Source organism: Coenobita brevimanus, chromosome 26 (genome assembly GCF_032717465.1).
Source record: "Coenobita brevimanus isolate Jiangsu-jjx chromosome 26, ASM3271746v2, whole genome shotgun sequence".
Lineage (NCBI taxonomy): Eukaryota > Metazoa > Arthropoda > Malacostraca > Decapoda > Coenobitidae > Coenobita > Coenobita brevimanus.
In genome coordinates this window covers 48,744,987-48,772,882 of record NC_136979.1, presented here as the reverse complement: position 1 = coordinate 48,772,882, position 27,896 = coordinate 48,744,987, and the positions used below count along the sequence as shown (strand labels likewise).

Sequence of the window (27,896 nt, the reverse complement as noted above, 5' to 3'; positions counted from 1 at the left end):
TAGAGGAGAAAAGGGAAGGAAGGACAGGAGGGAGGGAGGGAGGATGAGAAGGAAGGGCAGAGGAAAGGAAGGAAGGAATTTATGACCAAAGAATAGATGGCAGGTATAGGCAGGTAGCGACAGGACAAGAGAAGAATAGGTAGAGGATTAAATGTACAGGCTAAAGGCTCATAAAAGCTGTTTGTCAGTGCCGCTCGCTACAATACACACACCATTACCTCTCTCTCTCTCTCTCTCTCTCTCTCTCTCTCTCACACACACACACACACACACACACACACACACACACACACACATACATGCTCGGTGGTTTTGTGAAAGATCCACATATACAGACTAAGCTTATCAAATTTTAAACACCCAAAACGCTCCCTGCCTCAGCCGGGGACTTGATCTCACGTTCTACAGGTCAACCAATCATTGCTCTAACCACCTGCCCTCGGCCACTGAAAACGCTTCCATAGAAATCCTGTTTTCCGAAAAGTGGATTAATAACCTGTGGGTGGGTTGAACTGACTAGTAACCAAGGAGACTCATTCCTACCTCATAATTAAAGCTATCTAATTTCACATAGCCTAACCATGACTACAGAGGTATTCAGGATGTGAGTTTATTTGACTAGTAACCAAGGAGATTCAGAGACGCAGAGTACACACATGGAGCACAATGGTAGTACATGTGAGTACAGTATTAATGAGGGTTAATGTACAGAGCAGCGCATTTAGTACGGTACTAACCAGTCTGCACCATGACACTACTCACCAAGGCTCTCTCTCTCTCTCTCTCTCTCTCTCTCTCTCTCTCTCTCAACCTCCAGCCCCCCTCCCCTCTCTCTCTCTCCATACAACCGGATCAAGGTCGGCAGTTTAAAAGGGAGGATGTCCTGAGGGAGGGAAGAGGGATTAGAGGGGAGGGAGGAAGGGAGGGAGGAAAAGGAAGGAGGAAAGAGGGAAGACAGAAAAGAAGGACAGAAAGAGGAGGAGGAAGGAAGAAAGGGGGAGGGAGGAAAGAGAGGGAATTAGGGAAGGGAGGGAGGAAAGGAAGAGGAAAGATGGAGCAGAGGAAAAAAGGGAGGGAAGGAGGAAAGACAGGGAGGAAAGAAGAGGCAGAGGAAAAAACGAGGGAAGGTGGAAAGAGAGGGAAGGCGGGAGAGTGGGAGGAATAAAAGGAGAGGGAACATGGAAGGGAAGAAGGGAGGGAGAGGGATTAGGCTAAAGGGTAGAGAAGAAGAAAGGAAGAAAGGAATGAAGGAAAGAAACAACACGAGAGAGAGAGAGAGAGAGAGAGAACAATAATAACAATAATAATAATAATAACAATAATACCGGTAATAACAATAACGATAATAATAATAATAATAATAATAATAATAATAATAACTGGAAGAAGATGAAAGAATGAAAAACTAGGCCACACTCAAAATCGTAACAAGATGGAAAAGAAGAAAAACAGCAACAGCAACAACAACAACAACAAGAAAAATGGAAAGAAAGACATCACTAGGTCAGTCAATATCGCACCATTGTACACCCAAGTCCTTAAAGCCAAGAAGTAAGACCGCTCACGTCACTCATGCTCAAGGTATGCAGGTAAGGCAGGTAGATAGACTGACAGTGAGAGAGTGAGGGGGGGTATGTGAGAAGGGTTACATTGTCGCTCTCTCTCTCTCTCTCTCACTCTCTCTCTCTCTCTCTCTCTCTCTCTCCAGTATATCCATCCATCTCCATTTGCTTATCTATACCTCCCTTTTACCACACTTACCACATCCTTATCAGTCTGTTCACCACCATCTCTTATCGCCCCATCACACCTCTCACTATAGGCCTCCTTATCTTTCCATACAACTCTCTCTCTCTCTCTCTCTCTCTCTCTCTCTCTCTCTCTCTCTCTCTCTCTCTCTCAATAATTCTCCCATACTCTAATCTTGCCACAAAAATTGTCATATCCCTCTTAATACCACTTCTAGAATATTAATCTTGCTATAAAATTTGTCATACACCTCTCAGTAGCCTATATCTTTCAGTACCTCTAATCAACCAGTCATACTCCTCTACCTCTCTTCTTATATTTCTGGCATACTTGTGCCTTCATGTATAAAGGCTCCTTTTCCACTCTACCGGGCGATTTCTCGTGTGTTATGGGGACGGCTCAGTCAGCGTTATCATTGCCTATCCTGCATAACTGTCTCTTAATCCCACTGCCATACCCACGCCCACACCAGCAGACTGAGCCGGAATTTCTAGTGATGCTGTATTTACTGCCTACCCTGTATTTCACGGCATCTCTTTGTCTCTCCTTTCAGATGACATTTCTATTTTGCCCTAACTTGCCATATCCCTCACTACATTTCACCATACATTACATCTCTGCACCTCTATCTTGCCATAAAACTGTTGCCATACACACTAGGTCTCTCCAGATACACCACATAACTTGCCATTGCACTCACGTCTCTCCATATACTTCAATGTACGTCTCTCCATATACTTCAATGTCTCTAGTTTGCCATAAAATTATTGCCACCATCAACAGACCTTTCTAAATACCTCTTACTTCTTGTCATTCAAATTCTCTTCTCAAGCACCTCTCACTATACGCTACATTTAATCCACTATCTTACCACAGCTCACATTAAACCGTATATTAAATTCCTACAGTAAGAAAGCTATTTCTTGTCATAACCTAAATTTTTCCTTTTTGTCAGGATTAACTGCCCATCAACCCTTCCAACAAATCTGGTTAAAATAACGTAAAAAAAAATAATAATAATAAATGGGTTACCGGTATGTCTGGAACGATTTTCACGGGAGGAACGGCCGGGACCTCTGACCTGTTCTCAAAAACGAGATTACCTCATTCGGTGACCCTCAACCGTTCACCTACAGTACATTGGTTAAGATCAAATAAAAACTTTTCGAGTTATCTACGGCTGAAACTACATGAGTGTATTTTGAGGGTCACTGTATCTTGCAATAATCTTCTGGACTGCCTGAACTGTATGAAGGAAAGGGGGGTGATTACACATGACACCCCCCCGCCGATCAAGGTGTGGGAGGGGATATGTACCCCCTCCCCAGGTGTCCTTGTATTCTTCTGTACATTTATTTCCAGGTCACACCATCCTTTAAAATCTGCTCAACATTTAGAGTTTAGACGAAAGCTTGATTCTTATTCCACTGAGTCTGTCTCCCGCTTTGGGCACGCCCTAACAAATCTCAGCTTAGGAATATCTGCCGAAAAAGGAAGTGAGAAGAGGGAAATATTAGGCAAACTTCTGTCTGACTTATGCGGACTGTATGACTGTTGAAATATATAAAAAAAATAAATACATAAAAAATCCAATATGCACAGCATCTAGGTAAGAGAGTACCGCTCATGATTAACCAAGAGCAAGTCTGACACAAACGACATACTTTTATCTAAAAATACATTTATCGAGATTACAATGAATCGCACACACACACACACACACACACACACACACACACACACACACACAGTACCGGTATCAATGTTTTTAATTCACTACACACACACACACACACACACACATACACACACACACACACACACACACACAGTATCAATGTTTTTAATTCACTATACACACACACACACACACACACACACACACACACACTATTATCAATGTTTTTATCAAGTACACCACCGGAAAGATTGAAGCAGGTAGGTTAAGGCTACGTGTGTTGTTTTACAAGTACTTCAGACACTAACCTACCTTCACTACAGATCTGAACGCTATTAAAGAGGATAATTGTGAAGCTTTACGTGAAAATTCTATTACCCTTAGTCACAACTGAGATATTTAAACGTCTGAATACGATTTGTTTATTTTCGCTTTACCATCTTATCTCCCCAGACGATTTTACTCACAATTTGAAAAGTTTCTCCTCAATATAGTCTCGAGAAAGCAAGAATGCAATATGACTCACAAAAGTGTTACATCTAGAAGAAAAAAAAAAAGAGGTCCTGTAGGCTTCGCAGCACCCTTTTCAGTGGGTTTATTATGCGTACCGTACTTATATCTTTGATATTCTCTTTCGTTATTTATGTACTTGTAATATCGGCAATTTCCCTCAGTAAAGCGAAGCTGAACGAAAAAAGTAATATGAAAAATAAATCGCTGAGAAAGACATGCTACGAAGCACCCAATATCACCTATAACGCAGCCAAATGTTTCACCTGTTATTACATAACCCAGGACGGTACCTCCCCTTCCCGCTCCTCGCTGCTGATGACAACATCGCGTAATTTATGGTGCGCCATACAGTACTTTGCTGAAGATTACGACGCGAACCTGCACTGAGAATTAATTAGGAATGATGAGCCGCTTCCTGGTTAGCTGCAAAAACAATGATAAACCGCGATTCTATAGAAGATGCAGCATCCCCAAAACTGAAGACGAAGACCACTGGCAAAAAAATTAACGATACACCCACCTCACAGCGCAAATATAAAATATATACTAATATGGAAAGTAGAAGAGCTTCCTTCTAAACAGCAAAAAACAACCTAAGAAACAGCAACCCAAACATTCCCAAGACGGGATAATTTGCACGAAGATAATGCGAGAAAAACACCTTGCAACGCAAACCTAAAACTATACTAATATGGCATGAAGCCTCTTCCTCGTAATCGCTAATAATTCATACGTTATTCGATAAAGAAGACACTGCATCCCTGAAATTAAAGGCGAAGACCAGTGATACAAAAGTAATTAAAGATACACCCACCTGCAGAAGTCGACGAAGGGGAGGTACTATCCGAGGGCGTACTGCTATTTTCAGAGTCTGATGTAGTCACGGGACAGCCATACGGTCACTGAAATATCACACTAAGGAGGAGAATAAGTTCCTTGGAGGGTTGGCACAGCGGAGACTGAGAATAAGCACGTGGGGAGAGGTGCGGAGGTACGGTGAATGAAGCATTTGCGAGCTGCGGCGGTGGACTGAGGCCAGGGTACCCAGGATCAATGTTTTCATCCTAGGCCACGGTTACCACATGATCTATATTTCTTCCTTTTTTATCACTCTTGTATTCATTTTTCCTGCGTATAAATATATCTGGTTTCATGCCCGTTCACCCCTGAGTTTACTGAGTGCGCAATGGGACAGAAATGCCCGAAATACCCTGAAATAAATATAGCTGTATTAGGCATCTCACTGGCGCAGTATGCGTTCTAGCCCAGACGGAAAGATACGGTCATTCACAAAAATTCACGGTTTTATCTGTTAATAAATATCGGTGATCAATTGCACATTCTGACAATATTTTACAAAGATGTGGAATTAGCAAAGATACCCATACCATATTAATTACCGTAAAATGCATACACAGCCGCAATGACCTTGATACAGCTGATAAACTTCACACTGAAATTTCCAGTGCCATTTTGTCTCCCAGTTAGCTGACACCCTTTTCAGCACTATTATCTTTTTAAATTAATCTTGCTGTCAAAAGTGCGTGGAACATCAGCCATGTACAACACTTAAGTGCTGAAATACTTGGAAAATTAATCATTCTGTATTTTCTCTGTATCTATGGTATCTTTTATGGCTTATGCCGTTATCCGTGGCGCGCACACACCAACGTATGACACTGATAAGCGGTAATATGGGAATGTAGAGAATGCAATGATAATCATCTCGCTGAGCAACACTGTTAGAAACTAACTGGACATTACGAAACTTACCTTGGTTAACCTTCTTGATGCCCCAACAGCTGCTGGTCATTAAAGGACAGCAAAATTGCAAAGGGAAGACGGGGATACTATTATTATAACCTTTTAAGTAATTTCGAATTTTTCGGTTGGTCTTGCTGGAACAAACGTGATTACTGGGAGCGGTGTTAACACTTAAACACAGAGATAAATGTGCATCCATTTCTCTAGCCATGTCAGGGTCTGTAACTTAGTTGCTTAAGTCTGTCTTTTCGTCAGCTTAAAAGGTTTTCTGACACATCCTTCCCGATTTATTTTGCGTGGTACACACAACTATTCTCTTGTTCTTTACACCTTTCTAATATTGATGCACATTGCATAAATACGCCAAAGATTATTCCTGTGCCATAATTATGCACAAATGAACTTGTTAGGTAATAAGAGAGCAGTCTTAACAAGAATAGACATTCATCACTCACCACTTACCACTCCTTACCTGAAAAAAAAAAAAAAATCTCAAGATGGAAAATGAGCATTAACCACTGCGTCTGTCTGGCAAGACACCTATATCCTGAAGGGGATGATGACAAAATAACGTCATCCCGTTCTCTGCCATCAGGCTACGCTATCTCCAACTCACCCTACACCCACTCCACCTCATTTTCAATCTGCCCCTCCCACCTCATTCTCAACCTCATCCCTAACATTCCCTTCCATCTCACATGTACGCTCCTAATCGACCCCCCCATCATTCTCTCCACACTAAATAAGCATTGTGTGTACTGCTTACTTTGTGTACAACCCTTCTATACTAGATTCAGACCACAATTCTTCATTTGATCTCATTGGAGAAATCTGAGACAGTACAAGCCCTAGGTAAAATTCCCTCCTGCACTGGCCATTTTAAAATTTCCCTGATATGAAAATCATTATTTTTTTCCCCACTGTCTACTGTACATTTACTGCTGTGTTGCATTAAAGACTCTGGAAAAACAAGAGTTGATAATGAAATGTATACATGCATGAATTTTCCAATGCCAATATCACAATATATGTACTACAGTATGTACACATGAACAGGTTTTCAATGCAAGACATGGCCAATACTGATAAAAAATTTTGGTGGCTCAAAAGATTTCCACAAGACTGTCATAACATGGGTATCAAATAATTTAAGTATCTTGTCAAAAATTATATATTTCATCTGTATTACATATAATGACTATATAATTGAGATGGCGCTGCTAATTTCCACTACCAAAACACAATATGATTGGACATAATAACACGGCTGCCACATCACACAAAACTGAGTGCTGACAATACAAACTCAGAATATCTGTACAACCATGAGCCAAGGGAACCATTTTCTGTGTGGCATAGAAGGCTTCAAAACATCTTGCTCTTAGTGATGTATTGTGCCAACCATATACTATTATCCTCTTGAATAATATATATATATGACACAGTACTACTAATATACAAATAACAAAAGAGAATATCAAACCGTAAGTGGCATACTGCAATAAACTTCTAAAGGGGTACCAGGAAAAACAACAACACCATTTAGAATATAAAACAGTCATATCCTAGGTGACTGGTGGCTTCACAGCACCTCTTCTTAGGTATTTATTTTCCATATTGCACCTTAACATTCCCTTGTAAGCCATTTATATATTTTTAATACTGACACAGTCTGCATCCATAACATACCAGAGGATTCTGATGTGCAAGGTGAAGAACAAATCATTAAAGGAGAGGTGTTGCCAAATCTTCACAGCCACTTACAACACCACGCCAAGTCTCATGACTATACAATTCATGAACAATGTACAAATTATTTCCATACACTATAAACAACTACCTACAGTATATAAATTTTTCGTACAATATAGGAACAATTTCTAAATTTAAAAATCTCTACATACACTCTGAACAGAAACAATATGTGCATAAAATGGTACACACAATTCCTCAAAAATGTAGGCAGAGCGAAAATAAAATTCACAACAAACATAAACCGTGACCAATAATTAGAGCACATTATATTTGGTACTTTTTTTTTTACATTAAGTATGGAACTACCTCAATAGTTTGATATCAGATACAACAAAATGTTAGGTAAAACCAGACTGACCAACAGCACCCCTGCTTACAACATACCAGTAAACAGCAGGTCTTCATTATACAGGTATAACCTTCCTCGACATTTGTTTTTTGTTACTGTACAAAGACCACAGCTGATTTGCCAGTCACTGCTTTATGCACCAGCATTCTGTATAACCATGTAATTCCCTTTATACAAACATCCCCCAACTCCCTCCCCACCTGAAAGAATAAACCGAATTTACAATAGTTATTCTGTACTTGCATTTAAAAAAAAAAAAAAAGAAAAAAAAAAAGAAAAGAAAGAAAGCTTGTGATATTTTAGCATACATCCCTGTTTTTTAATGAGGACTGACTGTACTGTATAGCACTGTTGGTACAGGAAAAATCTGATACCATTTGACTTTTATCAAAATATAGATAAGGTAAAAAAATATACAACTTAGCTGCTACAACACAACACTACTGTGTATATGCTTACATCTTCCTAGTATATCATGGTACTGTAATATGAGTTAAATGTAAAATTTGCATATTTATACAAGTTTCACCCACAAGCTGATGTGTTCAAGTCTCATGAGAATAGAGTTTAAACCCCTTCCTATTGATGACATTCTTTTCATGTAATTCCTGCAACCTACAGATCATTTTATTCAGCTTTTGGAAGACTGGTCAAGTTTCAGGGGCTAGATACAGCCTTAATGAAACCCCCACCACAATTACAGAGTTTTCCTATGTTGAATAAAACCATGTGGCAGCAAGGTATTAAAAAAAAAAAAAAAAAAAAAAAAAAAAAAAAAAACGGTAACGAGATTAATTTCCTGTTAAGGGTTTATCACTGTGCTTATACTATAGGTCATATTCAGGGCAACTTGGAGACTTCATACAGTAACACCTTTTCTTTAGCAATAATGCACAGTACATCTTAATATCCTCTTGTATATTATTGATGCAATGTTAATATCAAATACAAGCAACATACAACACAATATCGAGATGTAATATGAGAAATAAATCGCTAGGGAAGAGGTGCTAAAACACTTCCTGTGCCAGCTAAAATACAACCCAAAGTACAGTCACAGAAACAAGTATCTTCCCTAGGTTTGAAAAATAAATAATGGGAAAGTCGGACCATCTGAGACAGGCTTTAGTTGAGACAGGATATTCCTTAGTGCTTTTGTCAGTTACAAATTTCCTTCAGACAAAAATGGGAAGATATTTGTGCTTTTGACTGTACCTCAAAAACCTCACTGCCTTATATATAAACTGTGTAACCAATACATTACATTCCACTCTGCAGGAATCACACAAAAATTACATCAGACAATAGATGCTCAACTTGTGTTTGCTGAACAGGGAGTAATTTATCAAACTTCATCGTGATTCAATGCAATAAGTAAAGTGTTATTCTCTATATAAAAGTAAAAGTAACAGTGGCATTTGGCTGAAGGTAATACTGTTTGTCTCTTTATGCAGCCACTCCAGATAAACTAAATTTCACATGCAGGAGTTCTAGTAATATTCTTCACAAAATTGGAGTATATGGGCCAAACATGCAGAGGCCCTGACATTACTTATCTTTATTAATATATGATAATTACAATATACACTGCAACCCTCTTATGATTATGTCTTCTCTAGTATTCAATTGCAACGAACACCACATGACCTTAATCTGTTGAAAATGAGTATTGGGATCCTAAAAGTGATAATACTGTCAACCATTACCCTTCTCATGGTCAAGGCTACTCTACTGTAGTATTCAATTCAAGATGGCAGCAAATGGTTCTATTCAAGTGACAGTGGTTGGCAAGAGCTTAAAAGTAAATAAATGAGTATTACAGTTATGAAAGTAAAAATTCTTCACCAGTCACAACCACTATTGGTAACAGGTCCCAGACTTTCCGATTTTGTGCTACAATTTATTAATCACTTTTTTCTCCTACTGGATGAGAAAAAGAATAAAATGGCAAAGGAAATGATCAAGAAATACATTGGGCAGATGAAATGATAAACAATTTCAACAAGGCATCACAGAGGTCTCAAAATGAAGATTTTATCACACCAGTCCCATGCACCTCATGCCAAACGCTTCATTAATGCCTACAGAATCTGTCAACGCTAACTTCTCCAGAATATCTCACTACTGTTATATTACACCTTGTACACTTTTATACCTCTCATACAGAAACTGTCTTGCATCTGATAGTGTGATCAAACAGATGACAGCTTTGTGCTATATTGTGCTATACAACTTTACTGCACAAGATCCTACTACAGTAGCATTAAATAAAAACATAGTAACTGATAAAGCACCTGGATTTACCTTTCAGTGCTGCACTCTTTATTTCATTCTTTAAGCTAATGACTCTTTTACTCCACCTCATCACTGGGTGGGGAAAAAAAAAAAAATAATCTGGATGATGATAACGAGGAGGAGGAGGAGAAGAGACTTTCAAGATGGAGAGGTTGGTTATAGATTTCATTACCCTCTTCAGCATAAGGTCTTTCAAAATTTAAAAATTATACAGAGGTGTCAGGAACAGAATATTGTACAAAAAGGCAACATCTGAAGAAATTTATCCCTTCAGTCAGATGATGCATTTTGATGGTATATTTTTAATACCCACAGATGTTTTGATTCAACTTAGGATGCATCTTCTGGAGTCAGAATGTTGAAGATGCCTATATCTAACCTCTCTAGTTCAAAAAAATCTATCTTAAACAGAATAAAAGCCTCTAAAAACAGCAAGAATTAACTAAGAACTATATCATCAGAGTAACAGGGAAAATTAAACAAAAACACAATTAACTTTACATTAAATCACGCACTTATGATTTACAAATCCTTATGTTATGCCAAGATCATTTACAACAACTAATCTAAAGCACTACCACTAAAACTATGCATCAGCTGTCATACAAAATACTAATCTTAACAAGTGGTTATGGTTTGGACAAAGTAAAAAATCTTTATTGGGTATAAGTCTCCCATTTTAACACTCCATAACTTTTTAAAATCAAGATACATACATCAATATTCTCATCAGTTTAGAAGGCTTTCCAGTACTCTGTCCTTAACATTTCATCTTGCATACTGTGCAGTAATAAATTTACTGTATGTATTTTATGCAATCTAAATAGTACAAAAAACACACACGAATAGTACGGTGTGATAAAGATGTTACAATGGTACAAAAAACACACAAAAGAACAGTAAGGTGTAATAAAGATGTTACGATGGTACAAATAACACACGAGAAAACAGTAAGGTGTAATATGCAAAATAAATAATTAAGGAAGAAGTGCTACGTAACCTCCTTGGCCAATGAGAATACAGGCCGGTTTTGTGCAAACTGACTTACTTACCTGCTTCACTCTGAGGATGAATTTTCCATTTCACTCTCACTCTCTCCAGACAATTTCATTCACTGTGGAAAGACCTTTCCACTACAAGAGGTATACCTAAAGCCAAATAAAATCACCTGTAAGTAGACTGAAACTCTCTAGAAGAGTGAATGTACGTAAGGTGGAGGGGGATAGGATGACAGAGTGAAATGGAGGCAATTTATTTGTGGCCACCTCTTATGGCAATAGACAGACAGATAGACAGAAGTAGTATGAATAATTTAAAGAGTAATATCACTGGACTGAAGAGTTAAAATGTCCTGGGATACACAGATATCAACCCCTTCTGTCTGGAAACGTCCCTTTTACAGTACAGTATACTACAGATAACTTCAGACAATTTTACTCAGTATAGGCATGATCTCTCATACTATATGAATTAGTGAAGGCTAGATCTAACTGCTCCATAGCAAAATGTCTCTCCTGACCTACATACAATCATCTGGAGGTAGCAAGAATAGAGAAAAATGTATCATTGTAGTGGCATTGTTAATGTACAAAAACTGGTTTGTATTTTAAATTGTGCAAACAACTTCAAACTTTCTGCAAGTCTGTGCATACCAGTATTAGTTATGTGTATGTATGTGTGTAAATAACAGACTTATTTTAATATACTGAAGCAAACCTTACACACTTTACTCTAAACTTTGTGGAAATGTGCGATTGTGTACCTGCATAAGTATGCAACTGGTATGTGTAAGAAGAATTGTACATGAGTAATCTAAACAAGTATGTAACTGGTTGTGGAATATTAACTGTACATGAATAATCTAAACAAAAGGAACTGAATTTTACAATCTCTCTCTCTACTGGTCATGTACTCTATAAGTGAGTTTTACGCCAGGTACCCCTTTTTTGGATAAGGGCTAAGGCGTTGCCCCTGGGTAGAGGACTTTGGTTTGGAGCGTGTAGCATTTTATGACCGGATGCCCTTCCTGATGTCTACCAATGACCCTTGGGTGGATTCGATCCTCCGACCCTTCGGTCAGAGGGGAGCGCTCTAACCCACTGAGCCACGGCTGCTAACCTGACAAATATCCCTATAAGCTCAACTGATGCCCAAGTGCAGTCAAATTGGAGGACTGATTTGACTAGTAACCAAGAGACTCATTCCTAACTCATATCAAAGACTCATCATATATTATGCACCACAACTTCACTGTCAAGCTGTGAGAGTAGCTCAGCTTCAATCAAGTAAAAAACTGTCTTTAGTAACCAAGGAGGCTCATTCCAGCCTCATAACCAAGTCTCACTGAATTTCAAGCAACCACACCTTAGTACAGTGTTCAAGGTACCACCTGATGAAAACATCCCCACCAGTTATGTTAAGCAAAAGGCTTTCCTCTTCCTTGTTAAATAATATAATAATTACCTTACAAAAATACCCCCTGAAGCAGTCACATAATTGTGCACTAAAGACAAATGCAAACAGAAAGACTATGATTGATTCTGTACACTTGCAAGCAGCTACAGACTTTTCAATCTCAGCAGACAATACCATGCGCAGTGAACAGTTTTTTCACTCTCAGGCAAGGCAAACATCAGAGGAGGGTGAGAAAAGTGAAATGAGTTCATTGTGAGATGACAGGGAGGACAGTCTGGGTCATAGTACAGCAGTAACCACACACAGTACTTGCCTATCTGGTAACTGTGTGTGAGATAGGTGAGGTTATGGGAGGAAGGGGGTTAGGGGGACTGATGACTCCTATTCGTCTACCTCCCATCCCTACACCTCTCGTATCATTACCAGATACACCAGTGTCTGACCATTGCTTCACTACCACTGGCCTCACAATTATTGGTGTGTAATTCGGAACTTTCCTTGAGTGTACAGTTGACAGCAGAAACTTGTTTTACTTCCCGGCATAATATAAGCCTGTTCATCTGTTTTATACAAGAAAATTATTCTAAGTCTGTAAAAACAATAAGCAAATAAACCAGTCAAAACAATAATTATATTAATAATCATTACATAGTTATTTAAAGCTCAGCCATACAGTATTAAGAGGGTACAGGCTTTTATCATACAAGGAAACAAAATTTTTTGAAGTCAACTTTACTTTTTTTCAATCATGCTGGTTTATATATGATTTTATTCAGTGGCAGTGTGGCACCCTTGGCTTCAGGTTATGATTGAACAAGTTTCATAGTAAAGTATATAAAACTGCATACACATACAATCCCTGCAAGTTACAAGGCCTCCATTCTGCATCCTAAATACCTACACATACAATACACACTTCTACTACTGTTTCTAGTGATTGGAATATGTTTGTTTTTGTCCTATATTTTCTTGCATACTCTTCTTTCTGTCCTACCTCTTCCCTGGTTCTTCATCTTCCTCTCTTTTTACTGTATTTCTTCTCCCCCTCCTTTATATTTTCTTCCTCTTTTTCCACTTCTCCCCCATAATTTTCCTTTTACCAACAGTATGAACCTTCATAGCTTATACAGTTTTTATACAGTTTTCTCTTACCTATACCCAACCTCTCTTCTACTACTACAGTATATATCAGTATTGTATTACTGTATCATTCTTCCTCCCCCTCTTCTCTGCCCGTAAGTCTCCTACCTATTCACTCTCATAAACGTTCATTGTACTCTCGTGCCTCATAAACCCGATACTGACTGCTCTCTCTCCCCTTTTCCTCTTTTTCTACACCTGTTACTCCTTCAGTCACCTCAGTCCCTCTCCAACTACTCCTCACATCATTAGTTATCATACTGTTCTCTTTCCTCTCCTCTTCCATCCCCATTTCTTCCTCACCCAGCGACTTCACTTTCAACTTCCTCTTGCGTTGGATCCTCGCTCCCTTCTCTTGTCGCCTCTGCTTGTTCTCCTCAGTTATGGCCTTGAGTATTTCGACAACCTTGTTAATGGGTCCAGGGGTCTTCAGTATGGCCATGTGCTCCATATTAGGGAAATCTATCTTGGTAACTGGCTGGCTCTGCCTCCCTGCCCACTGTTGACAAAGGATGAGGATAGTTATAAAGATAAACGAATACAAAAGTGAAACAGAGTACTCTTCTACCTTACCTATGTACACAAGAAAGAAACTCAACTAATCATAAAGAAGAGGGACCAGTATAGCAAGAGGACGTAAGGAGAAAATAGAAATTACTCAAAAGTAAATTCATAAGTAAGTCATCATCATCATCTGCATCATCCCACTTTTTTTCCAACCTGCAGGTGGGGTGAGGAAGGGTTCAGATTCATAGGATCAATTGTACAGGAGACTACATTAAAAAATAATCCATCCATCCATCATCCAATCCTATGCCGCACCATGCGGAGCGTAGGAGCCTGGGGCTCAGCAAGTTGGTTTTAACATTTAAGATGAAAGTGACCAGCCTCACTCATCCCTGAGTGGCACTATGTAAGCAATAAACCCCAACCACCCCTTTGGTATAAACTTACACAGGCTTAATCTGATTGGAGCACCTTAATTACCCACTAAACCACCAGGTGCCATAATTGGGTTATATGGCTACCATCCAGTGTGGTAATTGGTTTCCTGGTGTACAGGAGACCATTTGGCTTGTCACTCAGTGTAGTGTCACCTATAGGCAAAAGGAAGAGGAAAGAATGTAGGAAAAAATGACAGAAGAGGGAGTGTAAAGTCACCTGTAGGCAGAAAGAACAGGAAGAATGAAGGAAAGAAAGACAGAAAAGGAAGGACGAGAGGAAAGGGCAGACACCCAAGGCAGCATTACATCGAGTGAATGGATGGTGAGCGTCCCCACCTACCACCAAAATATATATATATATATAAAAGGTTCATGGTTTTAATCCTGACTTTTAACATGGACAGACAGGATGATAATTTCTGCTGAATGGTGATGACTTAGCAAATGTGCCCATAAAACACACCAGTAAAATCCCTGTCTCACCTTCTCACACACTTGTGCACTCTTGAGGTTCACTGTGCCATCGCCATCCCCATATGTCACTGATGGACTATCTGGAAACTTTCCTTCAGCATATACCATTCTGAAAAATAAACCAGTGTATGGGTGAAAAAGGCACTAGCCAATCCCATCCTATCCTCATTCAGGTGTAGGAACTACAGACTAATCGACCACAGTCCAGCACATTTATGGGTAGATTACTAGCCAACTTCCCTTGGTGATATTACTGTACATGAGGGGGATAAAAAAAAAAAAAAAAAAAAAAATCTAGCCATCACTCATATCTAAGCAAGGCCTTCACTCTGACTGAGGTGTCCTTACCACAAGACCACCAGATGTCCCAGACTTAAATATGAAAATCACATCAGTATATATATATATATATATATATATATATATATATATATATATATATATATATATATATATACAGTATACAAAATATTAAATAAAAAATGTTTAATATTGCATAAACACCTTGGGCATGCATCATATCATGCATTATTAGAAAAAAGTACTTAATAAGAGACAGACATTGCTCTTTTATCATGCATCATATTTCATCCACCAAAACTTTGTGGAGATTCTGACCTTGTGCTGCTCAGCCATATAAAAACAAAACACACAAAACACTACTACACAATCCCTCACCCACACACACACAAGCACCCACTCCACACACACACAAGCACCCACAAACACCCGACACCCACACATGCCCATCCATACAAACCTTTCCACAGTATCTATGCCGGTGCCATACAAACAGTAAACGGGTACACCTGGTGGTGGTGCGCCCTTCAGAAGATCCCGAGTATCCAAGTACAAGTTGTAGGCATCAGGAAGGTTCAAGGCTCTGGGAACAAATACAGAAAATCCTTGTTATAGAGAATGAGCTTGTTATACATATGCAGTACAGAAAGTTCTCATGACATGGTACAAAAAGTCATTATATAATGCAGAAAGTCCTCAGTATACATTACATAAGTAAAGTCTTCAATATACAGAGTCATCAATACCATACAGACACCAAATCTTTGATATATGGTCTTCATTATACAGCATGCCCTCAAAATACAGAAAGTTATCAATGCAATCAGTCCCTGTTTTTTAGTACCAGTACAGTTAGCTCTCATTATACAGAGTCCTTGTTATAGTGTATCAGTAAGTCCTCATTATACAGAGTCCTTGTTGTGCAGTACCAGTGAGTCCTCATTCTACATAATCCTTGTTAAACACAGGCCTCATTATGCAAGGATTTGATCACGATTATAAGTGAGTCGTTAGATTTTAATGCTAACACCTTTAAAATATGACATCTATCAACTTTCCTGCTACTGTTACATGATATATTTCAGCCCAAGACATCATTAAAGCACACACAACTTGAACCCTAAGCTGAAACTGCATGAAATTTGATAAGGTATGAATGAGTCTCCTTGGGTGCTAGACAAATCAACTGTCCTATCAGACATCTGCTTAACAACATAGCTAAATGGGCTTTGAGATCTCTACCAACTGTCATCTTAAAACAAAATGCACCCTAAGCTACTTACTCAAAGAGATCCTTAAAGTTTTCCACAGTATAATTCTTAGTCGGTGTCTGAACGAAGATATCGGAGGGTCCCCAGAGATCAGATGAGGGCAGAAGGAATGCTAGACTCGCTGCCGTTCGCTGTTCTGCTCGCACCTTCAGGGCTTCCAGAAAGTAGATCCCCAAATTGTCCCCTGTAAGAGCGTGAGTATTATTACTGTAACCCATTCTATATGATAACCTTTTTCTCTTTATTTTTTCTACCCTTTGACGATTCCATTCAGCTTAGGGAATATCTGGTGTGGTGAACGAGTTGATGAAGGGCATATCTAACTGCTGCTGTTTAAGAAATCTCTCTGAATCATTCATCAAGCAATCCTTTTCAGCACCATCAGGTTAGCCTCCCTTCACATTCTTGCACTGCATACTTGTATCACAATAAACATTTAATGATAAAAGAGTAAATGAAACAGCCTATCTTTAATGTAATCTGAATGACTCTCTCTCTCTCTCTCTCTCTCTCTCTCTCCCACTAGCACTCACCTGCTGTATAAACTTTTACGGCCTTGATAGACCCACCCCATGCCCCAGCCAGTCCCACCAAAGCCTCAATATATTTAGTCTTCCACCACTGGGGCTGCTCCTTAAGGAAGTACCACATCATAGGGCCACCCATACTGTGGATCAACAACACCACCTTCTGATTGCCTGCCTTCTGGTAGGTGTCCTCGACCAGCCACTTTAAACGCAAGAAATACTCCTCATGCTCGTCTGAAAACAATAAATAGTACTGTCCTTACATTACTATCACAGAATTATAAACCAAAAAACAATAAATTCTTAATACTGCTTCTTGAACAGTATACAGTAGTACTAACCAAACACTGGAAACTACCACACCAAAGCTTCCTTTCTAGTTTAAAATAATAATCACCATCATCATCATCATCTAATCCCGTGTTGCCCCATGAGAAGCAGAGAAGCCTGGGACTAGGCAAGTTGGTCCTGACATTTAAGATGAGAGTGACCAGCCTCACACGTCCCTGAGTGGCATTACGTAAGCAATAAACCCCAACCACCCCCTGGATATAAACCTACACAGGCTCAATCCAGAGGAGTGCCTTAATTACCCACTAAACCACCAGGTGCCATAATTTGGTTATACTGGTTACCTCCCAGCATAGCAAATAGTTTCATGGTGCACAGGAAACTATTTGGCTTGTCACTCAGTGTACAGTCACCCGTAGACAGAAGGAAGAAGAAAAAATCAAGGAAAGAAAGACAGAAGAAGAAGGTGGGAAAGAAGGATGAAAGAGAGGAAAGGGCAGTCACCCGAGAGCAGCACTACACTGAGTGAGTGGATAATAATTAATAAACAAGTAAATATGAGGATGTATTTACAGTACTGAGATGCCTGGAATGAATTAGTGTTTCACAAAATTCCTGCCTCACTGCAACTTAATAGACAAATTATATACCTTTCTGCTTTATTGGAAAAAAGGTATAACCACAGTCACATTTCCCACTAAAAAAGTAGGCAGAAAAGATCCACAAATTAAATGTGTAACATAGGTACGAAACAATGAAGTACTGTACCCTGAAAAATCGGTCATACATCCATTAATTCACCAATTATGCCTTCCATTAACAGAAAATGATGTTCATCAATGGAGAGTGAGAGATTGATGAGGAGAGTGTATGTGAGTGAGGTGGTGGGAGGGAGAGAGAAGGGGAGGCTGAGGATGAGATGGAGGGATAGATTCGAGAGGTACAATATACGAGAGAGGGAGGTGTAAGCCGGGAGCAGGGCAATGAAATGGCAGGGGACAGGGCGACATGGAGGCAATTTGTTTGTGGCCATCCCTTATGGGATTAAGGCATCTAGCAATAGACAGATAGAATGCAATATATCAGGTGAAATGACTCAATTACAATACCTGATACAAATACTGCATGAGACTGCTACTTGGAAAGCAGTCATAAGGTGAAGGAAAAAAAGAAAATGTTACCCCATGTAGGGAAGGAAAACTGGCTAACAAGATATGTGCATGCACATGCATGTGTGTGTAACTGCAGACTTTGATCTCAATCCACTTCATTATCAAACAAATATGAACACTGTACATAATCTTCAGAAAAGTTGGTTGGTCTCCAATGATCACCTCACTGAGTTTCTATCTATCTATCTATTGCCAGACGCCATAATCCCGTACAGGGTGGCCATTTGACTCTGAGTTATTTGTTTTACAGGGAGGGGCACTAACCCTCCACCAACCCACTTGACACGTAGGGAGCACGTATGGTTTGGTTATATGGTTACCACCCAGCATTGTAAACGGTTTCTTGGCTTACAGGAAACCATTTGGCTTGTCACTCAATGTAGAGCCAAGTCATTTATATCCACTATTGTATGTTTGCATGTACCGGTACCTGTATTTATACCCACTTACTTGGAGCCCTGCGGAAGTCAAACGGAGCACCCCTCACAGTTCTGCCTCGCTCATACCCAAGATCTGCCACAATTTTCTCGACAATATACTTGAAATACCCAGTGTACAGGGTATGACTGGGGTCAAGCCACTCAACAGTGCTGGTGTTGCCAAAGCCTGGCACACGGATCTCTACACCCGGTGAATTATTTGTGCGCCGCGTCACGTTGTCATACACCAGACGCATGTTGTCAACCTGTATGTGCAAACAGATTACATGCATGCATATCAATCTGGGATAAAACAGTAAAGTGAGAACCATATTCTTGGTGGCATGGGTGACTTTGTAGTACCAGTTACAGTGCTCAATTATATATTTTGCACATTAGAATACACCTTTTTATCTTCTTGTATATTACACAGGAAACATTACTGATACTAAAATATACAGAACTGTATGTGGCAAATAATAAACAATCAAAACGTAACTGGCACAATATACACACAGACACACACACAAAAGTACTAGACAGTTTACAATGCCACCTAGAAAATAGTTCTAACTCGAAAACATAATTCACACACTCATCCACAGTATCATTGTTTTTCATACAATTAGCACTATAAACTGCGAGATGCTGTAAAATATTCTCATATCAAAGCATGGCGATGTTAATGATACTGGGCTGTAATCTGAGTCTTAACAGCAACAAGCTTATATAAAGGCTTCATATCATGAGTTACTGATTGTTGATCATATTTAGAGAAAGTAATTTATTCTGCACCTGTGGTGTGATACAACAAAGCCCACGGAGTAAGAATTCCAAGTCACCCATGCTACCAAATGGACACAAGATCTGTTCCATAAATAATTTCAAAGCTCACTGCCTCACCAAGTGCAGGCAATTACATGATCAAGTGTATATACATTATTAATACAGCTATTACTTACAAAATACACACCACATGCACCAAACTCTCAACAATTACTGTACAGTAGTATTCTAGGTGGCTTGGAAGATTTCACAGCATTTATTCCTTGGTGCTTTATATTACAAGTTCCACCTCCATATCCTATTGCAGGTTACACATACAAACCATGACAATACTGCAATATAAATAACATACAAGAGAATGTCAGGGTGTAATATACAAAAAATTGGCTACTCCACTAGGGAAGAGGTGTTACAATGCCCACTGTGGCACACGGAATATGGCCCTTAACAACAACTGTATCATCCACGTAACTCAATAAACTTCCCTGATGCCTTGGCCAGTCTTGGGAATACACCATCTAGCAAAATTGAAGTCTCTTCCTCTTATCACTCAAGCATACTCCTCTTCTCCCTCGCCAAAGCATTATTCCACTCCTTTACACCACATATGACCATCCTCCTATGACATTTACCTCAATTACAGTAACCTCAGGGTCACATTCTAAGCGTCTCTGGAGATTTCATAACACCTCTTCCTTTGCCATTTACTCTGCTCATTACACCTAAATATCCACTTGTATGTTGCTGATGGAAACTACTTTATGTCAGTATAAAAAAGGGCATATTCACTGTTCATATTGTTCATTCATACAGGCTCAAACATGAGCTACAGGAAGGGCAGCCTGACATCTTGGGGATGGGCTGGAAAGGTATATGAATAAGGATTGTTCGTGGCCACCCCCTCGAGGACTAAAGCCTCTGTCTACAGTGTACTGTACAGCAGAAGGACGGAATACACTTTAGAAGCTGCCTCACCCAGCAATCAATGGCGAAGGGCACGAGAAGTTCAATGTTAAGCCAGATGTCAAACCAGGTATCAGTCTTGCGGGAGCACACATAGTGGATAATGGAGGGCTTGTCGAGACGTGCCTCCATCTGTGAGCCACCATCACCTGGCACTGAAACACATAAATAAAGTAAAAACCAAATACCGTATAACAGTATGTGTGAAAGCTCATCTTAACCTACAGAGCTCAAGGATGTCTTTTTTATATTAAAAATGCCATCTCCTGACAATTTTCCTCAGCTTACGATACTCTTCAAACTGGATGGGTTAAATATATAGCCTTTATAAACCTCTTTAGTCCAAGAGGCCTTTCCTAAGTTTGTCATATGATAAAAGCAAATCTAAAAGGGCTTTCACCTGCACTCAAAAAGAAAATAAACCTCTAAAGAGTGGCCAGGATTCCAGGAGTTTTGAATGTGTGAATGAGTGCTATAATAACAGGACATGAGAATGTGATTTTCATGGTTTGATTAGGTTCATTAAAATCAGGCCTGGTTCGTAATTTCAAACTCAAAAAACAATAATCACTGGATAAGAAAGGAAACTATTCATGTCAAACTATTTCATTCTTGCTAGTACTGCTCCTGTCAGAAAATTACATTCAGTTTTGGCTAAGGAGTGGCTGCCCATCCTTTGGGGTCAGTCAAAAAGCACAACCTATGTAATCCCTGTGATGTAAGCTTTGTATATAGTAACAAATATACTACTTTACTGAGCAGTTCCAATGTACTTATCACTCTCATTTGGACTGCGTTTCAAAACAAATACTTTCAATTTGGTGTACATTCATTGCAAATCATCAAGCTATAAGAGACAGCTAACAAAAATTAATGGAATTTAACAAAAACTTGTGTACAAGAGTGTGTACCTGGTTAAAATAATAAAGTGAACGTAAATGTTCTGAACAGCTCTTCTTACAATGAAAAATCACAAATGTTTAATAATATGCTACACACTGGGTGTCCTCGGTCACAATGGATGAATCACCTTTGTTTACAAACGTAGCTTCGGATACACCTACCATTAAAGCAGAAATACATAACATCAGTTCACACACCACGTTATTTACTAGCTACTACGGTGCTGAAGGTCACTGTGAACACCTACACACGAACCTCACAAAGGAAACACGCAATTAAAGAAATAATAATAATAATAATAAGGCGGCCCCGTCCCGCTCTTAATGAGTTGAGTACCCACAGCTCCCACACCTCTGCGCATTAATTTCCCACATAATTTCCAGCCGTACTCTTACCCAGAGAAGCTATAATTCATAAATAAAAGAACCTACTATCCTTAAGCGTAAAATCCATCCTTCCACGCAACAGTTGTCAGGGCAGCAGACGCCAGACAACCAAGGACGCAAATCATCGCTTCCTCTCAATGCTAAAATAAACCACTCAGACACTCTACCATCTCCTTTACTCACCTAATATAACAGGTGGGATGTACTGTGAATCGCTGGCCAGGCATAGTGTGCAAAATGCTAATAAAAGTAATGAAATCCACCGCATTCTCTGATACAACTTAAAGGCTGCGTAGCGTCTACACTCACTCCTCTCCCCAAGGCCCTAGCGTCGACTGACCATCAGCTGATTCTCTCAATGGTAGGGTCACTTGCCAGATGGGTGCGCGTTCGTCATATTTTGTCAGTTATTTCCGAGTCCAGCAGTCTTCATTTACGCCTTCATGGGAGCTTTTATCAGTTACTGTCTTATCTATCAGGACAGAGCTACAATCTCCAGCAGACAGGCGGTAAAATATAAAATTCGCGTAAGCCTGTGCACTATGGCATCACTCGTGTTTACATCTTCACCAACACGTGACGTATGACTCAATACTTCAGTTACGAACGCGAAGAAGTCTAGAATGCTGAGATGGATATAAACTGTCAAGGATCTTGAATTTTCATCCCTACTACTGACATATGCTTACAGGCGAATTAATACAATTAAATACAATTCTTTAGGATGATCTTAAGCCTTGACGCTGACCTATTTATCCGGAATTTTGACCTTTTCGGGGGGGGTTTCTTAATCTATCTGTGATCAGGAATGAATTATACTTGGTTAATCTCTGTCTAAAATTTCCAAGGGTCATTTTCTTGGGTGGAAGGCTCATATACCTAACTATATGACTGGAAACAAGGTACTGGCACGATTAGAATAACCATTATATTCTTTAGTTAATATCCAAGGGATGGTTGGTGTTTATTGCTCACATAATGCCACTCAGGGATGAGTGAGGCTGGTCACTCTCATCTTAAATGTCAGGACCAACTTGCCTAGCTCCGGGCTCCTACGCTCCTCATGGGGCAATGTAGGATTGGATGATGATGATGAATGAATGAATGAATGAATATTGTTTCATTCTATTTGTGCAATTTATGTAAATGATAAAGATTATGAATAACATGCAGGAAATTATTAGTACGTCGTATGCAAAATAAATCGCTAAGATGTATTAGAATTAACCTCCTAGGTGGACAAGGACAAAAGTTAATGTGAACACACACACACACACACACACACACACACACACACACACGACCATCAAGTGATCCTGACCGACCCGGTGAATTACGGGCAATTGCAACGTACTGTACGTGTTCAAGCCGTGTAATAATCGGTCCCACCCCACCCCGCTCTCTCTCTCTCTCTCTCTCTCTCTCTCTCTCTCTCTCTCTCTCTCTCTCTCTCTCTCTCTCTCCTACTGCATACGTGTTCAAGCAGTGTATAATTCCGTTCAGCGAATTTTCTTTCTCTTGCACCTTCAAACCATCTCACTCAGCACTGGAGGTCTCTCGTACTTGAAATGGTTACTGAATTGTGTATCTCTCTGCCTTTTGATTCCGTAACACCTCCTCCTCAGCGATTTATTCAGCACATTACACCTCCCTATCCCCTTTTTGCCGTCGATATTTAAACTATATAACCTACATACAAGAGAATGTTAAGGTTTAAAATGGAAAACAAATAGCCAAGGAAAATATGCTACGAATCACGCTATGCCACCCAACGCAGAAGAAAACACACACACACACACACACACACAGAAGCAAGCAAACAAACTGGACAAATTTACGATAGATTTAAACACACACACACACACACACACACACACACACACCATCCATGTGCACATCATTCGCCAACACACACACGGTAATCTCCAGCCTGTGTACACCTGAAGTATTTACAGGCGGTGATGGTGAGGTTAATGAGTACACACTGAGGCGATCTGTCAGAGTGAGTGTACAGGGTAGGTGTTGTTGGGGGCAGGATTAGGTTACGGTAGGTTAGGATGGCTTAGGACGGGTTGGGTTAGGTTGGTTTGGGTTGGGTTGAGTTGGGTTATTCTGGGCTGTGGGTTGGGGTTGGGGTCAGGCTGGAATGGGATGGATTAGTTCAGGTTAGTTTATCTGGGCTGGGTTGGTTGGGTTGGGTTGAGTTGGGTTATGTTAGGTTGGGTTGCGTTGGGGCAGCATTAGGATCATTAAGAAGGAGAGTCAGTTTTTGCGACAATGTTAAATGATGACCTCCAGTTGTACCCTAGTGCTGGGCGAAAAGAGACAGGGAAGCAAACTTTGTCCACGAGTCTGACCTGCCCGAGAATCGAATTTACAATGAGCCATAATTTCCAGGCCGAACATACCTACGTCCGAATTTACAATAATCTTGTTGTTGGGCCGAAGGTACAATCACCTTGCACATCCTCTTGAGAGTGATAAAGATTATTATGAACCATAGCCTGAGGACGCGTGTAACTGCACTGATAAGAATCCGTGTTGTCATCAGACTTCGCATATGTAGTTAAACTGGCTACCGAGGGGTGTAAGGTTGTCTCTAAAAACGTAAATAAGTTGTGAATCCGGATTTTGGACGTAGGACTGAGAATTAAGCTTGGGATCATGGATGTGGATCCTGGAGGGGATGGTGGGTATATATCCCTCTCCCCCCTGCACCTGGGACGGAGGGTAGGGGGATGTCTGCGTAATCATCCCCCCTCAGTCAAGAAGAATTGCGGAGTTGAATCTGCAGTTACTCTCAAACTACATTCAGCATTGAAAATCTAATAATCCAAAAACAGAAATAGTGTAACTACAAAAAACATAACATTAAGAAATTTAGGTTGATCAGATGTAGCAAACTCAGCTTTATAATGAGCGTCAGTGTGCCGGTACAATGGTGCTTCTTATATGGGCACAAGTAATGAACTGTGGTACTTTTCATATCCTCGTGGTACCAAATTCTACTTTTTGCCTTCCTTAACGTTTTTCTACAAGCAGCTGTATCAAATCACTTCCTACGGCGGTGGATATCTCATCTCTGTACATCGAAGTACCGGTACTCTTTTAGTCTCGTAAGTCCTCATCCTCCCTGGGAATCAGAATAAACCAACGCCAAAGTCTGGAATAATGAAACACTTGTCAATTTCGGGTAAGGCAACTGCGTAAAATACAACGTAAGTATTAATGACCCAAGAGCTACGTTGTGGCGGACATTCTGCGTCGTTGTGAGTCCTCCTGACCGGACGTGTGGTAAACCCCTTACCCAAATGCGATGTTGCAAAATCGGATATGGCAACGAGACGACCAGCAGGAACTTTATATACCACATGTAAATAGTTGCTGCAGTTTATTTATTTATTTATTAAGAAGATGAACAGAGGAAGGAATCACAAATTAAATAATAAAAATCCCGGAACATTTATCTAGTACGTGTAAATAGTTGTTGCAGTTTAGGTTTTTCTTTTTGACAAGATGAACAGTAGAAGGAAAATTTCACAAAAAAAAAATCTATGCACCAAATTACAGGTGTCCTATCCTAAATTACTTCAGTGGAGATCTCACAACACTTCTTAACGATGTTCAAGTATTCTACACATCACATCTTAATATCCTCTTGTGTTAGGAAGGAAAATTATGTCGGTATTATAACTATGCAAACTCTTGAGAAGATAATACCAAGGTGTAGGACTCAAAACAAATCCTTGATGAAGAGAAGCGACGAAGCCTTGTATACCACGCTGAAACCCACACACGCCTCTATCTTTGCTTCTAGGGCAGGGTCTTGATGAGGGATTGTGATTAATGTTCTACACGACGACAGCCTAGCCTGGGACCCCTACGAGTTTGAATGCGTTATCAGATTTTTTTTTTTATGCATGTGATCAGTTCTTAAGAAATACTTTATCACAATGTAAACAAGCAGTTCACACACACACACACACACACACACACACACACACACACACACACACACACACACGCATGAGCGCGCGAGCGCGCGGCAATTTAAGCAATGACTAACACATATGCCGTGATAATTACCGGTAACATCGGATTAAGTGTGTGTGTGTGTGTGTGTGTGTGTGTGTGTGTGTGTGTGTGTGTGTGTGTGTGAGAGAGAGAGAGAGAGAGAGAGAGAGAGAAAGAGAGAGAGAGAAAGGGAGATTTTCGACTAAATAATCTTGTCACCCTCATAAAGTCCACCTCTTCAATACAACAACGTCTTTCTATATTTATTTATTTATTTATTTATTATCATTATCATTATTATTATTATTATTGCTACCACCAGACGATTTCCTTCAGCGCAGTACACATCCTTCCGTTTTATTATTATTATTTTTTTTTCGTCTAGTGCGAAAACCGAAGTGTACCTAGTTATCTTGGTGGTACTTTGCAATGTTTGGGTACATCGCCTTCCCCCTTCCTTCCCTTTCCCCTTTTCTACTTCTCCCAGTCCCTCTCCCATTTACCTCCCTCCTCCTCCCTATCTTTTTCCTCACCCTTATTTTCCTTCTCACCCATCCTCTCCTTTCCCCTTCCCCTTTCCTTCCCGCATTGCCTCTCCCTCTCTTCCCCCTCCCCCTCCTCCTCCTCCTCCTTCTCACCCTATTGCATTCCCAGCATCCCTCTCCCCTCACCATACCACCTCCTCTATCTGTTCCCCCTTCTTTCTCTCTCTCTCTCTCTCTCTCTCTCTCTCTCTCTCTCTCTCCCCGTCTCCCCTCCCTTTCACATCCACCTTCTCCCCTTCACCACTCCTCACCCCTTCCCTTTACGCCCCCTTGTATCTCATCCTTTTCTCCTTCCTCTGTTTCCCCCTCCACCACCCTGCCCCAATATCGCCCTCTCCCTTCCCTCTCTCCCTCGTCCCTCCTCTTCCTCTTCCTCTTCTTCCTCCTCTTCCCCCCCTCCTTCTTCTCCTCCTTCTCCTCCAAGTACTTTTTGCGCAACTTCCGGTCAATCACAAAAAATTAGCACATAACCCACTGATAAGAATTGTGTACTGGGCGTTTACTGACCTATTTCACCGCGAGGGACGCCTTCATGTGGTGGCACTGATATAACTGGCCGGTGGAGCTGCCTGGTTATGCAAACGTCCCTCACCTCCCTCCCTATCCTTCAAAATGAGGCTGGTGGATTGCAGAGAGCAACTTCAGTCTGAGTCAACTGGGTTCACGTTTCAGATGAGCCAGGGGTTGCAGCTACTTCTACTACTACTATTATTACTATTACTACTACTACCACCACCAACACCACTACCACCAACACCTAATGGCGGCTGTCCACGCTGCTCAGTCTCTGGTAGCCATCCTTTTCAGTCCCTTATCCCTGAGGTCACCCTTTATGACCTCGTCCCAGACTTTTTTTTTGGTCTACCTCTCGTAAGTCGTAACCCTCCTCCCGACGTTCACTTTTCTCACCTTCCGCACCCAACTGTCATCCTGCATCGTCTCCACATGCCCAGACCATCTCAGTCTACCCCTCCTCATCACAGCACCAATACACTCAGGTCCCATCATTCCTCTCAACTCTTCAGTCGTAATCATAGTCACCCCAGGCCTCGCATTCACGGACGTACGACACATCCATCTAATCATTGTCATTTCTGTATGTTTGAGACGGAGAAAATATGTAAAAAAAACTAATAAAACAGGAGAATAAAAAGGGGGATAATAAAGAAAAAAATAATAAAATGGATCAGGAGAGGAAGTAGGAAGTGACGAGAATCAAATGAAGGTCGCAGGAACAAGGGCA

The 27,896-nt window shown here is 40.2% G+C and overlaps 1 protein-coding gene across 1 annotated transcript; it reads right to left on the bottom strand.

Annotated features, from left to right (window-relative positions):
* Positions 1-13,500: 13,500 nt before the first annotated feature.
* On the bottom strand, positions 13,501-22,410 carry LOC145394110 (lysosomal phospholipase A and acyltransferase-like). The gene is made up of 8 exons (XM_080268090.1): positions 22,278-22,410; positions 20,818-20,960; positions 19,088-19,322; positions 17,181-17,408; positions 16,660-16,831; positions 15,837-15,959; positions 15,086-15,185; positions 13,501-14,157 (listed from the first exon to the last, which is right to left on the bottom strand). The coding sequence occupies exons 1-8, from the start codon at positions 22,360-22,362 to the stop codon at positions 13,777-13,779; spliced, it is 1,467 nt and encodes a 488-aa protein (XP_080124216.1). The 5' UTR covers positions 22,363-22,410; the 3' UTR covers positions 13,501-13,776.
* Positions 22,411-27,896: the final 5,486 nt, after the last annotated feature.